The sequence below is a fragment of the Microchirus variegatus genome, assembly GCF_963457635.1.
Source record: "Microchirus variegatus genome assembly, chromosome: 9".
NCBI classification, from domain to species: Eukaryota; Metazoa; Chordata; class Actinopteri; order Pleuronectiformes; family Soleidae; genus Microchirus; species Microchirus variegatus.
Window position 1 is genome coordinate 17,482,253 of NC_139810.1, and position 22,135 is coordinate 17,504,387.

Here is a 22,135-nt window from a genome sequence, read left to right on the forward strand (position 1 = left end):
AGAGGTCACACCAAATCCCTGTTTATAGTGCTAATATGTGGATTTTTGCACTCTCTAGTGACCAAGTGTGAGAATGCCATTGGGTTTCATAATTGTGCTCACATGCCAATGCAAAGTGCTCTTTTCCTCTATTGAGAATGTTGTAAAAAAGATTGTTGATCTTTTGCAACACAAAAAAATCAAACGTGTTGTTTCTGACTCAGATTCCAGATCAGAGGTAATATTTTAAAATCACAGCTCGAGTTTTATCACCGGAGTTTTCATCATAACATTACAGCGAGAGAACAGAGTGGTAAATTTGACAAATGACCAAAAAGTACCAGGAAACCAAAGCTGAGGCCAAGGCTTTTTGTCTTTGTCTGAGCAATGTAATATACTTATTTCACTCATCTTATTAGACTTAGTCTGATAACATTAAATGTGATAATAACTGTTGCTGCTGAATACAGTACTTCTTTACTTTTTATTGCACAAAACATGAAGCCTGTGGGAGCCTCACTGACCAGCGTCAAGTACTGCATTAAACTGGCCACATTATTCGTTTCTGAGTATCTGCCAGTGCCACATGTGCTGAAAATCAACCAGAGGCAGGTGACTCAGCAGCAAGTGATAGTTGGTCATTTGATAGTAATATAACTGATACTGAACCAAATTCACCAGTTGAAAAATACACAAAAATGTAAAACATCTACTGTTCCCGTCACCTGCCTCTGCCTTTTACTATCAACACCCGACACCACTGTCAACATTCCTGCATTAGTCCACAATAATAGAAGCATTTCTTAAATTCCCCTCCTTTACTCCCGTTTTACCCAAAGTGGACCCAAACAACCCCCCACCCCCCTCTCTGATGGGTACAGGACACCAAACACATAAAAAAGGGGTCAGGGTCTTTTTTCCCTGTAAGAGAATGAATTTGGCACAAGATGATCGGCGGCTCCACAGCCTCCAGTGCGAGTGAGGGCTGGATCACTTCAGTCCCTCGTCTGTGCTCTTAAACATGAGAATGGCATTGGAGATCTTGAGGGCGGGGCCGAGCTTGATGCTCATGATTTTCACAATGTCGGTCTGGGTGAGCAGCAGAAAGGCCTCGCCGTCAATCATCTGGAGAGACACAGGCGCACTATTTGGTGAATATTTTAATGGTTCCTTTTCTTTGGCATGGTCACATATGTTAAGTTTTGTCTGGACAGACAAAAAGCACAGTTACTTCACCCCACGGAATATTGTTTTTGGTGGCTCTGTTTGTTTGTACTTCCACCCTTGCACTTGCCACTATGGCCAGCAGAGGGCACCAGAGGCTAGTTGAGTGAATGGGTTGAAGTCTGCCATCTCTGATTGCCTTGTTCATAATGTTTGCTGATCTTATTTGCATTATGTCGAGATATATACACTACCAGTCAAACGTTTGGACTCACCTTCTCATTTTAATGGTTTTTCTTCATTTTCATGATATTTTCATGGATGGAATGGAATATTCATTTTTGCAACTTATGTAAACACATTATAGAAATAATTTTTTGCACAGCAACACTGACAGAATGTAACCTGTTGTTGAGTACTGTCACTGCTTCAACTGCACACTTGGTCTCACCTCATCTTTGAAGACACGAGCCTGTTCTTCACAGCCGATTAGATTCTGGACAAACCTGAAAACCTGCGGGAAGATGGATTCCCGGTGATCAAAATGAAATCTGAATAATTGGAGGAAGTAAACAAGCAACGACATGTGCTGACCTCTTCAACGCTCCATGACGACACCTGGTTGGCATGAATGCCCTGAACGCCAGGCAGGAGTTTACAGTGTTGCTCCCAGCACAGAGACAGAGTCCTGTCCGACTGACCGCTCAGGGCTGACATGAACAGCGAAGGATACGCCTCTGACGACATGTCTGAAACACACACAAACATGTGATGTGCTGACACATACACACACACACACACACACCAAAAAGCGGATAAGGACAATTTACGGCTGACAAATCACAGCAGGGAAAATATGAAAGCAATGAAATAAATGCAGTCTTTGGATATCTGTTACTAAGCTATAACATTCAAAGCTGCACATGGCTGAATAATGTCCCACTATCACCAATAATAAGCTCTTTAATGTAAGATAAGTATAAGTCGGAGTCCTTGATACACTGAACTTATTCTCAGGCAATGCCATAATATGGATGAAATACATCAATAAATTATATTTAATGTGATGTAAGGGTAAAAAAATGTTGCAACCACATATGTATGAGTTCATTGTTTTCCTAACTACACTACTACTAGTGTTTACTGTGGTGTCCCTGCAACCAAGTTCATTATGGGACCACAGACAGTGGAAGATGAATGTTGTTCCATGAGGTGCTCTTTTTCTGTTTTTCCTCATCTCAAGTTTAAGCAGATGTAAAATGGAATTTAAAACCATATTAAATGAGCTCCCAAGAAATTTGAGAATTAAATAACTTTGTCCAACAAGCAGACAATGAGTTTATTCAAGCATTGCTTTGTGTTCATCACAGTGATAAGGCTGCAGGCTTGGCAGACTAATTCACCTGCAGCTACTTAATAAAATCATGTCTTAACCTCCAGAACATAAATTTACGGGAGTGTAAAAACTGCCACGGGAAAAACATATTGAAATAGTTTCTCATTAATTCAAGACAGTTTTCTTGTTATACTGTAACATTATTCCTTTCTCTATATAACAACAAAAATGCTTTTCTGATTGTCGCAGGACGTTTGCATCAGGGAGAGATGGAGCCCAAAGGTGATGCACAAGTCAACCCACAGCCTGTGGGCTGGCGTGTTTGGATGTGTTCTCCCACAGTCCAAAGACATGCTATATAGATAGATTTGTCTCTAAATTGCCTGTTGGTGTGAATGTGAGAGTGAATGGCTGTTTGTCTCGGTGATGGACTGGTGAACTGTCCAGGGTGTACCACCTACCAGGGTTAGGGTAACCCTATGTGAGCTGAGATTGGCGCAGCACCCCCCCCCCCCCCCCCCCGACCCCCCGACCCTCATGTGGAGGATAAAGCGGGAGAAGATGGATGATTTTACTGATGATTTTACAAAACATAAAGTAGTATCAGTTATCTCATTAAAAAGAGATTTGTGTCAGTTCCAGATAATGTCTTCATCACCACAGCGGCTGTATTCTCTTTCTCTCTCTCTCCACATGCTGCCAGTCTACCATTAAAACATCCAGAGTTTTCAGCTTCTTTCTCTGAAGTTCACAAGCCTCACAGATACAAAACGATTTTAAGTGGGGGTGCTCGAGTCATCATTGTAGTGCGAGGAGATGAACCAGGGTCACCAGTGAACAAACAAGCAGCTGTTTATGTCTCCGAAAATCTGTCAAAGCAGGGTGTGAAAACTCACTCTGGTAGTCTCTCTGCTGGTTCTTCCGGTATTTGGGAGGACGACCAATCCTGAAAATACATGAAAAGTGTGAGTCAAAATCAAGCATACACACACAAGTACGCCAACACACACACGCACACGCACACACACACACACACACCTTTACCTGCCACGGTAATGAGTCTTCTTTGTCCTTTGGCCAAAGAAGAGGTTCCTCTTGCACTCGGAGTCTGACAGCTCGGCCTTCAGTCTGCCCTGGTTACGCTCAGCCAGCGGGCAGCCAGATATGCAGTGATGAGCAGTGAAACGACCTGTCACGTGACCTGAACCATCACAACCTGGAGTTGGACACTTCCTGTTTCACAGACAGGCGTCCATAGACAAGAGGGAATCTGGCTTTAGTGCATTTTAAAAAGCATCATAATCACATAACCCTTAGGTCAAAAATTTTATGGCATTATATGGTATACCTCCTTTTTTATATATAATAAAAATCAAGCAGGTATCATCTTGTATGTACATCATTATGTTCTCCTATTTCCTCCTTTGGGGGAGCACAAAAATAGATTGTAGGTCAATGTTTATAGAATCTCCATGAATCAGCCTACAAAAATAACATACTAAGACAACATTATCTGTGATGCTCATCATGTTTTAAATGCTGAATATGAATTATAACCATCAGACCACAGAATTGGGGTTCTGCATGCTTTTCTTATGCAAATGGAGCTGCTAGGGCAAAAAGATGCAAGACATTTGTCGGACAATAAAAGTATTTATCTATATATCTTCATTTAACCCTCTTGCATTATAAACAGTAGACCGTGTTCTGTACATTGCCCATTTTGAGGGGGAGACTGGAAAACCACAACATGATTTACGTATGAAGTCCAATACATTATAATTTCAGATGGCCCTTTTCTTAGGCACAATACATTTTCAACATATACCTGTACACAGCAATACAGAAGCTGTGTTCAGATGTGGCAGACATGCCATGGGTGTCTGACATCATGGTAAATCAGAGCAAGCATTGAAAATATAGCATTCAGTTTTTTTCATTTGGACTATCTACACCATGTTTCTTCTGTTGTTCCTCACATCCAAATCATGTTTAACTCATGTACTGGTTCTCCCATCTCTCCCCTCAAACTGGCAGTGCACGGAGCACTGTCTACCAACTGACTCTGTGTGAGCACCTTATACACAACCATTTCAAAAACACAGAACTATCTACTCTGCACTCAGGTAACTACAACATCTATTCAATCAAACCTGTTGTGGAAGCTGTACTTGTTGGCTCTGGGGTGGCTGATGGGTTTGCAGGGAACAGAGGAGGGAGAGTAGGTGGACTGGCTGGTAGGAGGAGGTTCCCTCACTCCTGTAGACACACAAATACACAAAGATGAAGCCTCATGTGTTTGCACACAGCACGTGAACAGCTTTCAATAAACCACAGAGTTAGGTCCAGTGTGTAGGATTTAGGGGAATCTGCATTCATTCTTAATTATGTTTTTATTAAAGCTGTAATGTGCAACTTTTAAATAAATTAAAAAAATAAAATAAAATACTGAATAAAATACAGAAAGACAGTTGTTTTTCAGTATTTGTGTCCGTGTTGACATTCCTGCGCTGTACAGTAACGCATTTTACAGTTACAAATGAGCAGGCAAGGCAGAAGAAGCACACAGCGCGAGTAAAGCAAAAATATTGAATTTCAATCACGATAGAGTGCCTAAACAAGTGCCTCACTACGTGCCTGTATGTGCCAACCTGTTTGCAGCACAAAGCTCCAAGTTTCCTGGATGCAGTCAGGACATGTAAAGCTACAATAAAAGATAAAAAGACAAAACACTTTAGGATGTCTTGCAAAACAGACAGGCGTTTTTCCATTACATGGTCCCTGTTACGCTTCGGTTATTGTTCGGTTGCTCATACCTCTGTGACGGCACTCTGACCAATCAGTGGCTAGCAGTCTGACGCCGTCACACGTGGTGTCGGCTCAGCACGCTAAGTACCAGTTACTATCGCTAATGGGAAAGCAAAAAAACGTGCCGTGGCGTGCCGAAGTGAGTCGAGTCGTGCAGTGGCATAAGAACTATTGTGTAATGTGTTATTTCACATTTACATCATTGAGTGGGTGGAGGGTGAGTTGAGGAGTGTTCAGTTGTCATGTGTAACTGCTCCATCAGATGCCGCTAACTCCTTCACACTGAGCTCTCATTGTAGTTTAAAGTACTAGAGTTGCTACCGTGTGGCGGCTGTGTTTTGGGATCACGAGGGGGAACTTTTAGTGGGTGACCGGTGGCTTCACACCAGCCTGCTGGATGTATGTCTGGGTGATCCGAGTCCATCCACTCATCATAGACGTGACTCCACCCATCATAATGGACCTGAAGCAGGAAGTAAGCACAACAAAACCATTAGCAATAAAGCCGCAGACGACAAGTGCATTCAGTTAAAGTGATAATGGACATGAGTGAGCTGGAGGATTGTTTTAAACAACAGTGCATAATCATAAAATTCATAACCTCAGACAATTAGCACACACACACACACACACACACACACACACACACACACACACACACACACACACACACACACACACACTATTACCTTAATGCGGTGAGTTTCAACTTCCTCTACTGTGGCCACTCTGATCAGACCTGGACTTCTCTTATCCACAGCCTCCAGTTTCATCTGTGGCTGGAAGCTGTGGGCCGCACGCTGTCGACAATGAGAGGAAAACAACATTTATATTGCTTTATGTTTTTCGATGGGCATGTTGTGTATTTCTTTATGTGTGTTATGGTTGAGCACACAGAAACTGAAGAAACATGTACTTGTATGTAATGTACGCATGGTCGGCATCTTGATGTGTTTTTAAACCTGCTACTCACACTCAAACTGTTTCTAACACAGCACTCCTAACTGACATGTATGATATAGTGTAAGAACAGTAATTGACAAATCATGCATCACCGTATGTGACAAAAACAGTAACAATGAAATATAATAAATCTACTGCAAAATAAAATACATAGTGCATTTGTTCTCACCACTTTAAAGGCATCAGCGGCCACTTCCTTGGAACCCGTCTCCTCCAAGTAGAGAGACCAGGAGAACCGGCCTTTGTCTGGGTAATCTGGTGCAGGAAATTAAATAATTTCACTGTGAATACAAACATATTCATTACTCCCATAACTACCACAATGCACACTTTCACATGACTCCTTTGCAGCTTGCATATAATTCAATTTATCTTTTTAAATACAGTTTAAAAGAGATGACAGCAATGTCAGGTAAATATCACAAACATGGACAACTGGACAAGCTTGTTTTTTAAATGGGCAATGAACATGATTAAAAGCAAACATTTTGATCACCTTGGGGTGGCGTTAGAGGCAGGTTCCTCTCCTGACACCAACCAATGGGATGAATGTACGGACTGCTGGAATCACACCTGTAGATTTTGACAGCAAACCAAAACATCATTAGGTGTCCTGAAAAAATAATCTGAACATTTACAGAAAAATTGGTAAAGACTACATAACACAGCTGATAACAAAAAGCAAAAAACAAAGAAATCAGGAGGCTGCACAAAAACTGCTGACCTACTTATACACTCACTAAAGCCTTTCCTGTGCTGACAATGTCTGGAGAACTGTGTACAGATAAGTGTGCGGACATTGTCGTTCATATATGATGAACACAGTGGGTAGTGGGAAGGGCGAGTTCTAACGTGAGCTCACTTGGACATTATCCATTTGACTAGGGTTATGGACAATTGCATTCACAGCCCCTGGAGAATCTCTGGAAAATGTTTGGATTTCGGTACAGATCTGAAAGCAACATAACACGACATCCTGCAAGACCAAGGAGCTGTTTTTAATACAGACAAACCCTATATGTATACAGATGTACCCTGTTTTAGGGCTTTAAGTTAAAAGATAGCTATAGAAAGTTATAGAAATACAAGACAGCCACAGATTTTGTCGGTGTTCTCAGTCTGCAGCCTCCGTTTCTCCAAAGCTGCTCACTATCACATGAATTAGGACGTTTCAATATCACACAAAATCAAAAGAGTCACCAGTAGTCATATGTGTCATCCCAGTTGTCAAAGTGAACCAGAAAACGATTGTCCACCACGTCCGTGACAGTTGCTACACAGATAAGGGATGGGTTCATGCGGTCGACAGCCTCCAGTTTCATTCCAATATCAAAACCACACTTCACGTCGATCTAAAGAGAAAGTAAAAATATTAGGAAATAATGCATTTATGCTTGTAGATAATACAGGATCGTATACAGTTTAGCAGCAGTTACCCTGCCAGGACTGAAGAACAGTTCTTTGGGAGCCACTTGTGCTTTAGTCATTCTCAGGTAGTTGGTCCAGGTGAACTCCTCCTCTTTACAACCTACAGGAAAACAGAACATTAACTTGATTCATATTCTGTGAAAACTGCACATTCGCTTTCATAACTGGGGTTAGTTTAAAGACTGAGACAACTCTCATAGCTTTACTGTAAACGTATTACACTTGATTGAGTGTGGTATTAGGACTGAAAACAGGAGGAAATTGCAAAAGACTGTCCAGACCAGAGGTTAAAAACAAAAACAAAAATAACTCATACATTATCTGTTATTGTTATTGTTTACGTCCTGCGTCGCCCAGTTCTGTTAGCTTTCCACAAAGCCATGCTAGCTCTTCAGGGCTATACTTTCCCTGTTCATGTGTCTGCAGAGGTCTGCTAGAGTCCATGTGTTGTACATTTCCCTTTTCCACTGTGGATCTGTGCAGATTCTCTACATCGACAACAGCGAGCACTCAGACTGTGAGTTTGAGTCCGTGTGAACTGCACATGCCCCCTGTAGCACAACACTTTACATAATGGTATTGATCTTCTTGTGTAGAAATATGACTGTGTGCATTTGCCAAAGGTTTCAAACTATTCTTTTAAAGGAGACGTTTCATACTGTGAAGGGGAAAGGTGTTCTTTGTGGTCTTTTATGAGTGTTGTCACCTCTGACCTTTGGGAGTGTGCAGTTTGTGCTCTGTGCTCTCACACCAGCCTGCTGGGTGGATGTCAGGAGAGTTGGCGTTCACCCAGAAATCATGGCAGTCAGAGTATCCATCAAAGTGGAGCCGCAGACGGTAGCCACACACCTGGACAATGACATGATACACGTCATGAGAAAAAGAAGGCTGGAGAAGGTGACACCGGGCTGAACTCTTCCTGCATCCCAAGCAGTCTGAGAGTGGAGAGTAACAAATCCCCCTGGACATTAAGAGCCATCGACCGAGTTAATGGACGCCTGGCTCACCTCAGCCACAGTGAGGACGAAGTACATGGATGGATGTTGCGGGTCGATGCCTTCTAGCTTCATCCCCTGTTTAAAGCCGTTCTTCACTGTCGGCACTCTCTGGGACTGGACACACGGGATTAAAGAGCAAACACTTCAGAGCATAGCAGAGACTGAAATAAAATTAAGTGAAACAAAAATCATCAGTGTGAGGAAATTGAATCAGGGCCAATAACAGAGGGAAGATAGCAAATTGACTTTCTTTTTTTCCTGGAACAAAAAGTGTCTTTGGGGAAATGCTTGGGTTGCAAAAATTTAATTTCTTAAGAACCAAACCACTATTAAAAACACCCTCAATATACAGACTAAATTTACATTCCTCATCTTCTTTCTTGACAATGATGAACTACTTTTTTTCACTGATGCCATCATAATCCTCCCTGCCCGCAATGGTAGTAAAAGAAGTAGTAAAGAAAATCATGAGCGCACGAGAAACAAACTCTAACATACCTCTTGGAAAAGCTTGTTGGGGCCAGCAATCGCTTTGGTTTCCTCCAGATACAGAGTCCATGTCCACTGCTCTGTCTTACTGTCTCCAGCTTCACCAAAAACATAAATTCATTCATTACACACGCACACAACCTGTATTAAAGCATGATATTACTGGAACGAAGCTTAGGGAGAGGAATCGAACTGTGGAATAGATGATTAAAGAAAGTCAGGAGAAGAAAGAAACCTAAGCAGCTTATGTTGAGACTGCTGCTTATAAATATTAAAGTAAAATATTCTAGTGCAGGTGCAGTATAGTATAATTTCCTTCCTCCATTCCAGTGTATGTTCCATCTGTGGGAGATGAAAAAGACTGACTCAACATATTCAGTACAGCTGCCTTATAAAATATGAAACACACTTTTGATAGTGTCAGAGACAGAAGTTCATGTGCCTGCAATGATTTCAAATGATACAGTATGTTCTTTTGCATGATTGAGGTTTTTGTTTTTGTTTATATAAATAGTGTTTTATTTGTTTTGCATGATGAAAATGAAAAAATGAAAATGAGAGTTTCTAATGGATTCCTGAAGGTTTTTTGTTTGTTTGTTTGTTTTTTTAAATGAAGGTTAAATACATGTTATCATGAATTGTTAAAGTGTCACCCACTGTATGCAAAGGGAAATCAGGAAGAGAAGAATGAAAGAGATTAAATGAAACCAACAGAAAGACATGTAAAAATATATATTTTTCCTACCTCCTCTGATGTGTCTGCTATCAGATTTAGAGTCATCCATTTTCTCATCCTAAAACAAACATGGAATAAATACTTACATGAATGTTATGTGTAAAAAGACACTGAAGTACACCAGATTTCCAATAAGAAAACAAACACTTATTTGTGAGGACTATTTGACCTCAGTCAAATTTATCCGCCATGTAATGTTTAATAGTGAAAAATCGTAGTGCGTTTGAATGACATTTGAATATAAAAAAATGTCTATCCCTGGATTTAAACCATTGTGTGATGAGTTCACACAATGCTGATTAAGTCTGTCAGCTTCATACAACTCTGATTATAAGTGTTTAGATTGTGTGTCATCTAGTGATGTTGATGTGCTGCAAACTGGAAGTGATTTGTTTTATGCCAACACAGATGGAGGCATTATTGTGCGAGTAAAGCGAGATGACGGGTTAGAATATGACTGAAAACACAAAGCACAAATTAAAAGTGAATTCTGCTGCTCAAAAAAAAAGTTGTTCCAATAGTTTGACAAATGTTTCCCACCCCCCCATCCCTTCACTGCTACTGTATACACACAAACACTCCCTCAGGCAGGTCTGATAGTATTGTTAGACATGGGCTCTGTTTTAAAATGAAGGATTCAGCAATCAAACAATGTTATATCAATTCTGTTCACAAAAAAAACAAACAGGGGCAAATAAAAACATCAAGAAGTCTTCAGATGTCATAATCATGCAAATTCACTTAAAACCATGAGAACATCTCTTGGTCGTCCAAACGTGTCAAATGAGATATAATTTATTGTCCCACCGTGCCATCCATATCGGAGTCTTCCTCAGATGGACTCAGATACTCCTTCCGCTTCCTCTTCCTCATTGGTTTTAGGTGATCAGGGTTAAGGGAAGAAATCCTCCCACCTGCTGGCACCTTTTCGACCCCAATGATCCTCCTAAGGTACAGTAATGGCAGATGCAGTGTTTTTAATTATTTCCACACTTATTTCCACCTTACACTCTCAGTTGTGAATTAACTCCATAGTATGATTCATTTTCCACATTTGTCCAGGATCAATTTCACGGAATACATTTACATACCACATTGGAGCAAGTTATGATGTAGATAAGTGTCCAAAAAATATTATTGGCCTTTTTGACTTTTAGACCCATCATTTTCATTTAAGTTTTTAAATCAATATAGACATTTTTCTGAAGATATATGCTGTTGTCTGTACAGTCATTTGTGAATTAATACCAGAATTGTGTTTTGTGAAGTCACCATGACCTTGAATTCACCAGTCAGTTAACCTTGGAGTCCAAGTGAATGTTTGTGACAAATTTGCCCCCCCAAAAATCTTCCATTGATACATTCCTGAGATATTATTTTCTTGGCTGATTGGACAAATGCTATTACTGGAACAAAGCATAAACTTTGTGTTAAAACTTACTGTTTGATCATGAGGCCCACCAAAAATAAGAATATACTGAACAGCCACCAGGGGGCGAGTCTGCTGGTTGCTTAAATACATTTGCTTAGAACAAAGTCTATGGGAAAATGAGTTGACTTAATCAGATCAGTAAACATTTTCCTGATGAGTTAACAATCTCAATCGCTAGTTTCAGGTCTTCTTCAACAGAAATGGTCAATTTTTAAATTATGCTCCCACTGAAGGCAAAATAGACAATCAAGTATGACACATATGTGTTGACACCAGTGTGATTGGAAGCTAGTATCATTCAATAAGAGATTGGTAGCAGGAGATGAGCGCCAGTCAAATTGCAATCTTATGATTCTTATGGGTGACGTGATGACCATACAATGTGTATGAGCATTAAAATACAATAAGTTACTTTTATTATATATAGTGTGGTAAAAAGGTTTGATCAGTTCATGTCGAGATGCATTAGAAAGTATAACAAAGAGACAGCCCTTATGAACACACCTGTCAATCATGGGTTCTCTGTGTAGCTCGTCTCCGTAGCTCCTGTGAGCTCTGGGGTCATGGTTATGTTGTCCTGGTCCAACCTGAGCTTCCAGTTTGACCGGCACAAACCGCGCTGGCTCCAAAACTCCAGCTCTCACCGAGCTGACAGGAGGCAACACATCTGACACATACAGAACAGACAAGTCAACTAAAAAGCTACAGGAGGAGACTGATGACACATAGGTATCAACATCAGAAACAATTGCTTTTGCTGACTATTTTTGCAACCCTTTAATTACTCGTAGTAACTTTTCTTCTAAATTTGGGTTCTCCAAAACTCTAACCTTGACTTTTTTTTTTTTAAATCAGAAACCTGCAGCCGCACTCCAGTTTTGTTTTATCCCTACAATACAAAACTTAATAAATCAAATATGTTTTGTAATAGGTGAGATCAATGCGTGCTACACTGTTAAAGGATTACTTCACCAATTTGCATTTAGCTTTGTAATATAAGAATAGGGGTAGTATTTTTGAAAAATTGTGCTTTCCCAACCTCAGTTTCCCCTGAGATGAGAAATATCTTAATTCTCTTTCTTGTTACATGCCCAGCAGTGACACTTGGTCCTGTTAGCGTAACTGTTAGCAAAGATGGCAGACACTACATTCTGGGAATGAGGTCCCATCCCCTAAGAGTGGGTCTAAAAAGTGCGGAATAAGCATTGCTGTTTCAGGCCTCGGACCAAAGCTCGGACCAAGTGACCAAGAGTCACTAGTGGGCACATAACAAAAATGAGAATGAAGATATTTCTCAACTCAAAGCACAATTTTTCAAACTACTACCCCTATTCTGGTAATACTTGCTAAATGCAAATCGGTTAAGTATTCCTTTAAGAAAGTATGATGCAAAGATATTCACTTTTGTGTCAGGCATTAAAACTTCTCAGCGTTGTGTGTGCAAATGCTGTTGTATCTTGTGTTCAGTAACTATGCGTCTACCTGGCTTGTCTGCTGCAGCACCTTCTGCATCAGCAGATCTCCCAGAAGTCCCTGCTGCTAATTCCGTGGTGCTGCTGGTCGTCCCAGGGGTGATCAGTGTGCTCAGTGTTCCCACGTCACTTACACAGAACTACACGCACGCATGCACGCACACAAGCATGCACGCGCACACGCACGCGCGCACACACACGCACACACGCACACGCACACACACACACACACACACACACACACACACACACACACACACACACACACACACACATTGATGAGTCCATCTGTCAAAATGTGTCTGCATGTTTTATTCAGCCTCTTCCTTGTATTTATTCAATGTGCAGTGCTGCTGCTGTTGTGGCAAAATAAGTGTGCACTAAACCTATTAAAATTATTCACATGCTCATCAATACAATTTTTAAAAATATATTATTTTATTAATATTCACACATCAGAAAAGTACTGTTATTTGGCCAAAACCTCCCTGGACAGCTGAATGTTTTGAATGAGTTATAAAGTGTTTTCAGAACTTTGTTTTATGAACTAAACGCTGATTCAAATCAGCACCACCACCGTCATGCATGTGGAGCATAAAGCTCCAGTCATTTGCGTTGCTGTAAGCATTTTTACTTCAATGACTTGTCAGTTATGATAAACAAGAAAACAATCTACTTTGAAAGCCACAACAACACAACTGTTACATCACATGCGGTACCAGTGATGACCCATAAATATTCAGTGAGTTTGATCATTGTCACTTTAAGGAGCATAAAAGGAACAATATGGACACATGGAACAAGTTTTCAAAGCAACCATTTTAACTTTTCTTTGCAGTCCAGGTGGGGAGAATGCCATTAATGCCCTAATTATAATTAATTTATTCATATAATTTAGCATATTTATTTTTATTGACTGGATTGGTTTAAAGTTTGCACACTCTAGTTGATGATTTTCCCTTGAACCAGTGAAAATCATGAACATTTGCCATTTTGCTGACGTGCACCTTGTTGAATTTCCCTTGCTGCAGATGGTTCTTGTGAACAGAGGTTTGTGATGAGAGTTAATCTAATTGCAGTGGGAATGAGATCAATGAGAATCTATGAAGTGAGCTACAATCTTTACAGCTCTTTAAGAAGCAAGCAAGTGGGAATATATCTTGTTATCTTGTCTGAATGAGATCCTGTGAGGAGTGGAGGTGACACCTAGTTGTAGATGTACTGGAACAAATTATTGTTTAATGTTTGCAACAACAGAAAGACAAATTTACCTTGAGATTGCTGCTGGGCAGGATAGCCATTCCCTCCTTCCACTCTAAGACGTGGACAATGCTACAAGCCCCGCCCACCTGTGCTGTCAGGGTGTGCGCAGTTGCCTGATTGGCTCTGGCTCCTTTACCTGGGTCTCCCATGGCAACAGCTTGAGTCACCTCAACCTTTTGATGGCTGGGAACTGGAGCTGAGGAGACATTCAGATTTAGTATCAATCTGTCCAAGCACACCCAAGACAGCACAACTCATTAAAGGCATTTTTTATTTGATTGTATCATTTAGTTTTCTGGGTTTAATTTGATGTTTTTTTTCAGATGTTTTCAAATGTAGTTTCCTTTATGGGACACAAGGGGGGAAAAGTCAAATGATCAAACATGTTTCATAAATGTTTCTTTTTGTAATATGGGATTTCAATAGTTTTGAGATGTACTCTAATTACCAGATATCCATTACATTCAAACCAGTGAAATTAGCTAATTCCATGCTGATTAACTATATCAGCTCCACACGACTCTCTTGTTTTTCTCAAAATAAGTGTTTTGTTTCAGTGTCGCTCAGTGGCATTTCCAGACAAGCAAAAGAATCGTGTGAATTTAAACTTCTGATGAATTGGTTTCATTAGTGGGCAGCATATTGGTCATATAAAGGTTATACTATCTGAATGTGAGACTTGATCCTAAAGTGTGGTCTACCACCCTCACACATGTGCTTACCTGGGAGAAGGAGAGTTGTGGTGGGATGAGGCTGAGGATGAGGCTGAGGTTGAGGCTGAGGATGAGGCTGAGGATGAGGCTGAGGTTGAGGCTGAGGATGAGGCTGAGGTTGAGGCTGGGGTCGGACCTTTTTAGCCACACCATCACTCCCACAGATGAGGATGGCCTCACTAATTGTCGAGGATGGTTCCAAAGATCTGCAATCTTCTTTAGGTGGAGTCTCCATGTTCACGTTGGCGCTCATAATGTCCACAGCCTTCTCAGTTCTGTACTCTGGAGCGCTGATAACCAACAAGTATGAGAAATAATATGAAGCAATGAGAGCATAAGCAACTGACAGTTTTACGTCCTATCTACAAGCATCTTGGAAGAGGAATCCTTCCTATTGCTTTCACTAAGGTTTTGGTTTTCTTACCAAGATAATGTTTTGTGGAGATTTATATACCAAAACCAGGAGCCAACATATAGAGGATGTAATAGGTCGTACATCACACAAGGGCAATTTGTAATTTAAGGATAGAAAAGCTGAAAAATGGCTAAAATGGACATAACTTGAATCTCAAGTTACCTCCTAGGCAGAGGTTTGTCTAACTGTTTGCCTGTGGGCAGAATACATCAAAAAGTGGATTTGGATGAATTTTTCTGGGGATGTAGGTTATGATAATCCCACTTAGAACAGCCGACCACAATGTGCACCACTGTACAATACTGTGCGGTACTAACTTGAATATTTAAAAAAAAAAAGTATAATCTGTTCTATGTGTTTAGGTGTATATATATATATAACTCAATTATCTTTTACCTTTATCGATATTATTAATAAACTGGTATGGCAATAAAACCCTCTTGAATCTCAGACAAAGGAAGAAATGATTTGATTTTAGTGACAATTGTGGCATGTGAGTTTTTATATGCCCAAACAAAAGTATAGCAGATAAAGAGGCTGTAGTTGTATTTTTTAACTAATCTAACAGAATAATTGGATGACATACATGTGATTGTACTGTTGTAGTGAAATGGAGTGGAGGGGTCACAAATAGTTGCATTTATTCTATTTATGAATACAAAACACTTTTTCATGTTTTGCTAAATGTTGGTATGTAGGTAGCATATACCTCTATTCATATGTATGACACTTTAAAACACAAGTCCAATGCTATTTCGCCTTTCTGAATCTAACTTATACTTAAACTACTTTATTCTGTTATAAAAGTGGCCTGTCAAAATCCCTTAGTCAGTACTTAGTCATTGTAGGGATCTACGGTGTGAATTAAATAAAACTGACATAATTTAGGAAGTTAATGTAGATATTATGTCCTGCATTTTATTATTTGTCTAACCTTGATTTTCTTCATGCCATTTTCTACACTTGGAATTGTACTGTTAGAATGTTGTCATGTGTGTGGGAGGACATAGAGAAGGGGAGGAAATAACAAGGAAAAAAAGGAGATCTGAGTATATTTTGGTGATTTGGACTATACAGGTAATCTTATTCCATAAGCTTCATATACGTTTATCTACATTTATATTCACAGCCTTCCATTTACCCCCCCAAAATGGCTCCTGGACACACAAAAGTAAGAAGACCCACAGTCAAAATGTAAAACCTCATGAGAGACATTTCCCAGATTTCTCCCGACATAGAAAAGAAAGGAAAAAAATAAAAAATAAAACAAATTTAAAAATTATACAAATTTGAAGAGCACCATTTTAAACAAAAAATGGCAGTGCAGAGACGTCTTTCTCCATCAACAGCCATGACCCCGTGTGACTTCTTATCACCTACGATATAAAATAATGTGACAACAGCTCATACGCATCAAAACACAGCATTTCAGTTAAAATGGCGGAGCAGCCAAAAACTAAAATGAGTAAAAAGCTCCTGTGAAAACCCCCATTTAGAGAAAAATGAACATTGTCACCCATTCATTCCGCCAACATCTCCACTGATAAAGCAACATTTCCACCTCAACACCACATTAAGCTTGTTATCTTTTTCAGTGAACTCTGCCGTGTTTCTTCTTCCATTAGGAAACATTTATTTCGATTAGGTTAATTAATCGCGCGCTATTAGCAAATAAATATATATATTTTAGGACGAAAAGCTTTGTGGTTGGTTAAATTCACAGCGTCGAAAACGCTTCACCTCACGAAAACACGTACAGACACTCGCCAGTTTGTAATGTATGGGGCTAACGAAGACGCCACAGCGGGAGGAAAATGACAAATGTGAAATTAGTTGAAGGCTGCAGATTATTTTCGAACTGAAATTTGTCTTACCAGCTCTGATCTCCTGCGGCTCCAGCTCTTCAACTGCGCATGCGCAGAGACCACAGTCCAGTCACCGCTGTTCACGGCGTTCAACACCGAAACGCAACCGATCCACAGCCACTAAAACCGAAATGCAATAATAACATGCCGCTCCATCGATGACAGAGACCAATCAACAGCGATGGCTGACAAGTCCCACTAAACATTAACGTATACCTGGCATTATAACGCCTGATATCTTCTGCCACAAAATGGGTAGTTTATGAAAGAGCATTTACTATATAAAGGATATATAGGTCATATCGATACTGCAGTCACGTTTCTTTGAGCCAGACAAAATCAACACAAACATTTTTCATTAAGATCTTTAATGGGACATACAATAAAAAAAACTCAAATTTTTTGATAGATCTCAACTGATTGGGAGAAAAAAAAATTCCACAAAAGGGAGAGAGGCTGCATTGTGCAAGCCTGATCGGTTATAAAACCACAAGCAGACCCTCCAGGGATTTGAATGGGTGTACCTTTCAGTACAAAGACACCAGTCCCAGCTGCACACCTTAAATAAGCAGAGGCCTGACACGCACAAAAAAACTTGCCTGCTACAAGTGAAACCAATTCCAAATCATTCAAGACCCCCATCATTTAAGGAGGAAAAGCTTGACTCTACATTTGACACTTTTAAACACAACTGAAAGTAAAGGTCTTCAGATTTCTTGCTCATGGTAAAAGAAAAGAGAATATATCTGCTGCATGGTCTTTGTACAAGGGGTTAAAAGGGTCACAATAATCCACCTATAAAGCAAGTTGTTCAAAACATGAAATACAAAGCCTTGTTTCCCTGCAAACAGTAAGTTACAAGTTCTTGCATTGCGTGGTGTGCATTTTTTAAGTCCTGCAAGACAACGCCAAAGATTGAGGATTCATTGAAAAGCAATTAGAAACTGCAGATCAAAGGGGAAATGGCTTCAATGCTGTGGCTGGACATTACTTTTCTCCTACTACCATGTTACGTGTGAAACCATGGGTTTGATTAATGCAGTCATTAGTTGAAGAGCATCAATCTACCAAACAGTCAGATCCTAGCTACTTTTGATTTCAACGGAGTGGGGTATATAAAGTTTGGTGTAGCTCTACAGACTAACTTTTTTTTATATCAGTGAAAAAAAAAGCCCTTTTGAGAGTGGAGCATTCTCTATTAAAACTACATCTAAAATCTGTTAAGACGGGTGCACAACTGAAGGAGAGAAGTAGACAAGTCAGGAAGCATAAGCCAGTATGATGACACTAATCGTTATGTACAGCATAGGGATCAAAGCTCAATAAGAAGCATCTCCTTTCACCTCCCACTAATCCTGAGAAGCTGATCTGGACCGTGAGCGAGGTCTAGAGCGGGATCTTGAGCGGGACTTTGAACGAGAGACTGAGCGTTTTTCACCCGATTTAGATCGGCGCCCGTCTTCTCGAGGGGATGGGGACCGAGAGGCAGACTTAGCAGAGCGCTCCTCCTTCCCATTCTCCATCGGGGAAGCCGAACGACTATGGGACTTCTTGTCACGAGACATCTCCTTGGATCGACTGCGAGAATCCCGCTCTGACTTTACCTTAGAATGACTCTTTGAGCGGGACTTGGATTTCCGGTCGTGCGAATGGGAACGGGACTTGCGGGAGTGTGAACGAGATTTGGATTTGCGGGATCGGGAACGTGACTTTCTTCCTCCAGACTTAGAGCGAGACTTCCTTCCAGATCTGGAGCGGGAATGATTACGTCTCTTGTCGCCATGGGAACGAGACCTGTAAGGAACAGAAGAAATGTATATTTTGGTGCTTTGGAATTTACAATTCGAATAAAGTTAAACTCCAATAAGCTTTTTTCCCCTCTGGATCTGACTCATTCTCACCTGGAGCGACTCCTGGAGCTTCTCTGGCTACGAGAGCGGCGGCGACTGCGAGATCTGAGGATGATAAAATAAGTTAGAGGCACATACATTATTGGCCAAAGGATCAGTGTTGCAATGTCAGCGTTAACCAAGCTCGTTTCAGTTCTGTGCTATTCTTACCTGGAGCGACTGCCAGAGTAGGACCTTCGTTTGCGAGACTTTGTCTGGTCCGGCACCAGACGAATCTTCCTCCCATTTATGTCAGTACCATCCAGTTTGTCAATAGCTCTCTTCAAGTCAGATTGACTCCGGAACTCAATCACCCCCTGATTGGTGCGCTCCTTGTGGGCATCGGCATAGGTCACTTCTCCTGCCTGGCGCATAAAGTCCTGGTGGGCACAACATTTTTGTGAAGGGAAAACCTATTGAAACAGCCATTTGAACAAGAAATAGCTTTCAAATATTTACCTTTAGGTCCTGCCAACTGCAGCGGCTAGACAAATTCTCCACAATGAGGCGGTACTCTGTACGGACAGGGGGGCCGTATTTCTCCCTGCCAGAGCGGCTCCGGCTGCTGTAACCACCACTACCTTAAAAACAGCAGCAAAGGAGAAAAAGTTAGAAATGACTTCACCACTGAGACACCAACTACTACTGGAACACATTGCAATGACTTGCAAGATTAAAGTCCAAGGAGTGAAATTTTAAACTCAATTAAAAGGAGTCACCCTGATCCCATTTTCAAACACAAGGCTTTAGGGGTACATTATGAACAAGCCACCACATGGGCTCTTTAAAGTCTGTATTGTTCGGCATTTCGAAGTTGTTCCCTGCTGAAAAGAACACCACTGCATCCGTTTCCAGCTATACAAAGCCTGTCTCACTTTGATACATCACACTGAGATGCTTTAGCTGCGCAAACAAAATGGACAGTGATGTTCTTTCGAGACCTCTGCACCCTGTAAAACAAACAGAAAACAGGCATCCACACAGGTTGCAGTCAAAGGCACTGTTAATCAAATCGAGAAAAAAATGGTGTAGAGAAAAACTTACACCAGTCTTTTGTTATTTGTCATTTGATTGAATGCCAGTCTAAAATGTATTTTTCCCCCTGTCTTTTCGCTTACATTATTTTGATTGCAAGTTCTTTTCTAGAGCCGATCCACTTGTGTTTGGTGTCAACATAGAAACCAATGGCAATCCTCACCATCACCCCTGGTCTATTGGCAAAAGGCTGCTGTCATCATGGCTTCCGGTTAGGTCAGCCAAGGATCAAGGGGGGCAAAGGTCACACACACATTGTAAGGTGAAAGCCAAGGCCAAACGGGACAGGCAGTCATCTTAGCCAGTCATCTTTAGCCTCAATGGACTCTCAGCCTCAGCCCGCAACTGGACTCTTTCAAATTGAAACATCAAGGACTTTTGTTAATGTGGAATATAAAATATATACCAAAATCAGAAATACACATTTCACAATAAAATGTTAGTCCAACTCTAATGATGAATGAACGTTTTTCTGTGATTGTGCGATGATGTTCCTCCATTCAGTTCAACAACATAAGTTGAAAATTCATGGCTCACTGAACTTGCCATCCTATATTTATTTTAGGTACTGTTGCATCTACTGAAAAGACACATTTCTAGTATGTAAGGGCTCTGGCATGCAGTCCACTCCCAATAATAAACCAAACATGTGGCTCATCAGGGAGGAGAAAAAATACCTGCAGGTCAGCAACCCCTGATAGTCACATATGAAAACTGTTCCAACAAGTATGATTTTTTAAAAATGTATTTTTAACTGGAGCAGACAGTACGTGAGAACTGCGCCCTGCTGCCATGCTAGTTAAACAGGTATAGCTTAGCAGCATTCAATCACTACACATGTAAATAAATGTGCCATCTGAGCCATACAAATGAGGGGGGGACAGACAGGCATCTTATCAATCAGTGTTTCTGTAAATAAAGTCAGTTGAAATATGTAAATGTGTGTGTAAAGCCAGTGTGAATAAACGGGTCTGTGCAGTCCACATCGACACCTCACCCCAGAGGGAGGGGAAGAGAGGGTATCTTGTAATAGACTGCACTTACTGCGCCCACCACCCCAGTAACCCCCACCGTGGTAGCCATCTCGGTCTCGTCGCGGCCCGCGGGCATGTTCGACGATCACCCGCTCCCCGCACAGGTCCTTCCCGTTGAGCTCGTAAACGGCATCGTCGGCGTCCCGGTTATCCTCGAACTCCACGAATCCATATCTGGAGAGGATAATGTTGAATTAAGAAGCAGCCATTAAGTCTTCCAGTCGCGTGTAGTTGCCACGGGGCTTATTCCTATGGTTAGCATGGCCTGCTAGCTTCGCGCTTTAGCGAACACAAAGACGCCATGTTGGCCATGCGACATTTGACTCACACAAGTAAAACCAATGTTTAGAGAACTTTACTATTTATTTGAACGGTGTGAAGAGCTCAATATGTGACGTTTACAGGATGACATGACTATGAGGGAAAACAAGATGCAATGACTCGAAGACGTAAAATGTTCCATGACTACAGCACTGGCGTCGTTAACATGAGTGACTAGCAAGTGTGCTAGCAAATGTTAGCAAACTGACAAAAACTCACCCGTTCTTTAAATCGACTTCCATGAGTTTACCATATCCGTTGAAAAAGCGTTGAATGTCCTTTTCGCGGACATGGTAGCTCAAGCGTCCAATATACACCCGAGGCATGTTCTTTCCCCGTGAACTGCAGAAGTTCTGGACTATTCCTCACGACAGGTCGTTATCGATTTGGACGAAGCAGTCGCACGGAGTGTACAAAAGTACTACCTCCTCCGCCGAGATACAGTCTGCGACCGCGCCAAGTCAGCCAATCAGCGACGAATTAGAGGTGACACGTTTCCGGTGAGGACCACGAAAGTAAAGGCAGCAGTTGTGTCGTATTCATCTGTGTTTTTTCTTTATTCATAAATTGATGACACAACTGGTCTAAAAAATCTCGCTGGCAAAATATTTTCGAACTGTTCTAAAGTTCAAAGGCATCAACGGCATGATAGCTCGGCATTACTCAGCATTCATATCCAAGGTCATTTTCTGGGGAAATGCACGTTCTAGTTAATTTACTTATTTTTAGAAGCAGTACGAGGAAAGCATAAGATTTAAACAAGTCACATATCTGAATAATAATCTCTAAAAATAT

The 22,135-nt window shown here is 40.9% G+C and overlaps 2 protein-coding genes across 3 annotated transcripts; both read right to left on the reverse strand.

Moving 5' to 3' along the window:
- Positions 1 to 969: 969 nt before the first annotated feature.
- On the reverse strand, positions 970 to 15,034 carry l3mbtl1 (L3MBTL histone methyl-lysine binding protein 1; the record flags this gene model as incomplete). Its single annotated transcript, XM_083895450.1, has 21 exons — positions 970 to 1,104; positions 1,595 to 1,657; positions 1,738 to 1,892; positions 3,376 to 3,425; positions 3,524 to 3,712; positions 4,633 to 4,738; positions 5,609 to 5,750; positions 5,977 to 6,087; positions 6,420 to 6,505; positions 6,747 to 6,823; positions 7,451 to 7,602; positions 7,687 to 7,778; positions 8,392 to 8,527; positions 8,686 to 8,790; positions 9,175 to 9,263; positions 9,911 to 9,959; positions 10,709 to 10,847; positions 11,838 to 12,000; positions 12,816 to 12,945; positions 14,077 to 14,258; positions 14,791 to 15,034. The coding sequence occupies 21 exons, from the start codon at positions 15,032 to 15,034 to the stop codon at positions 970 to 972; spliced, it is 2,595 nt and encodes an 864-aa protein (XP_083751576.1).
- A 2,386-nt stretch (positions 15,035 to 17,420) lies between these two features.
- Positions 17,421 to 21,777, reverse strand: LOC310931632 (serine/arginine-rich splicing factor 6-like). 2 transcript variants are annotated; one of them, XM_083894853.1, is made up of 6 exons: positions 21,560 to 21,777; positions 21,057 to 21,193; positions 19,410 to 19,531; positions 19,122 to 19,330; positions 18,963 to 19,016; positions 17,421 to 18,855 (listed from the first exon to the last, which is right to left on the reverse strand). In XM_083894853.1, exons 1-6 carry the CDS (start codon positions 21,664 to 21,666, stop codon positions 18,411 to 18,413), a joined length of 1,074 nt encoding a protein of 357 aa, XP_083750979.1. In that variant the 5' UTR covers positions 21,667 to 21,777; the 3' UTR covers positions 17,421 to 18,410. The 2 variants fall into 2 exon arrangements, with proteins under 2 accessions (XP_083750979.1, XP_083750978.1); XM_083894852.1 differs by having other exon boundaries at positions 21,030 to 21,193.
- Between the last annotated feature and the right edge of the window lie 358 nt (positions 21,778 to 22,135).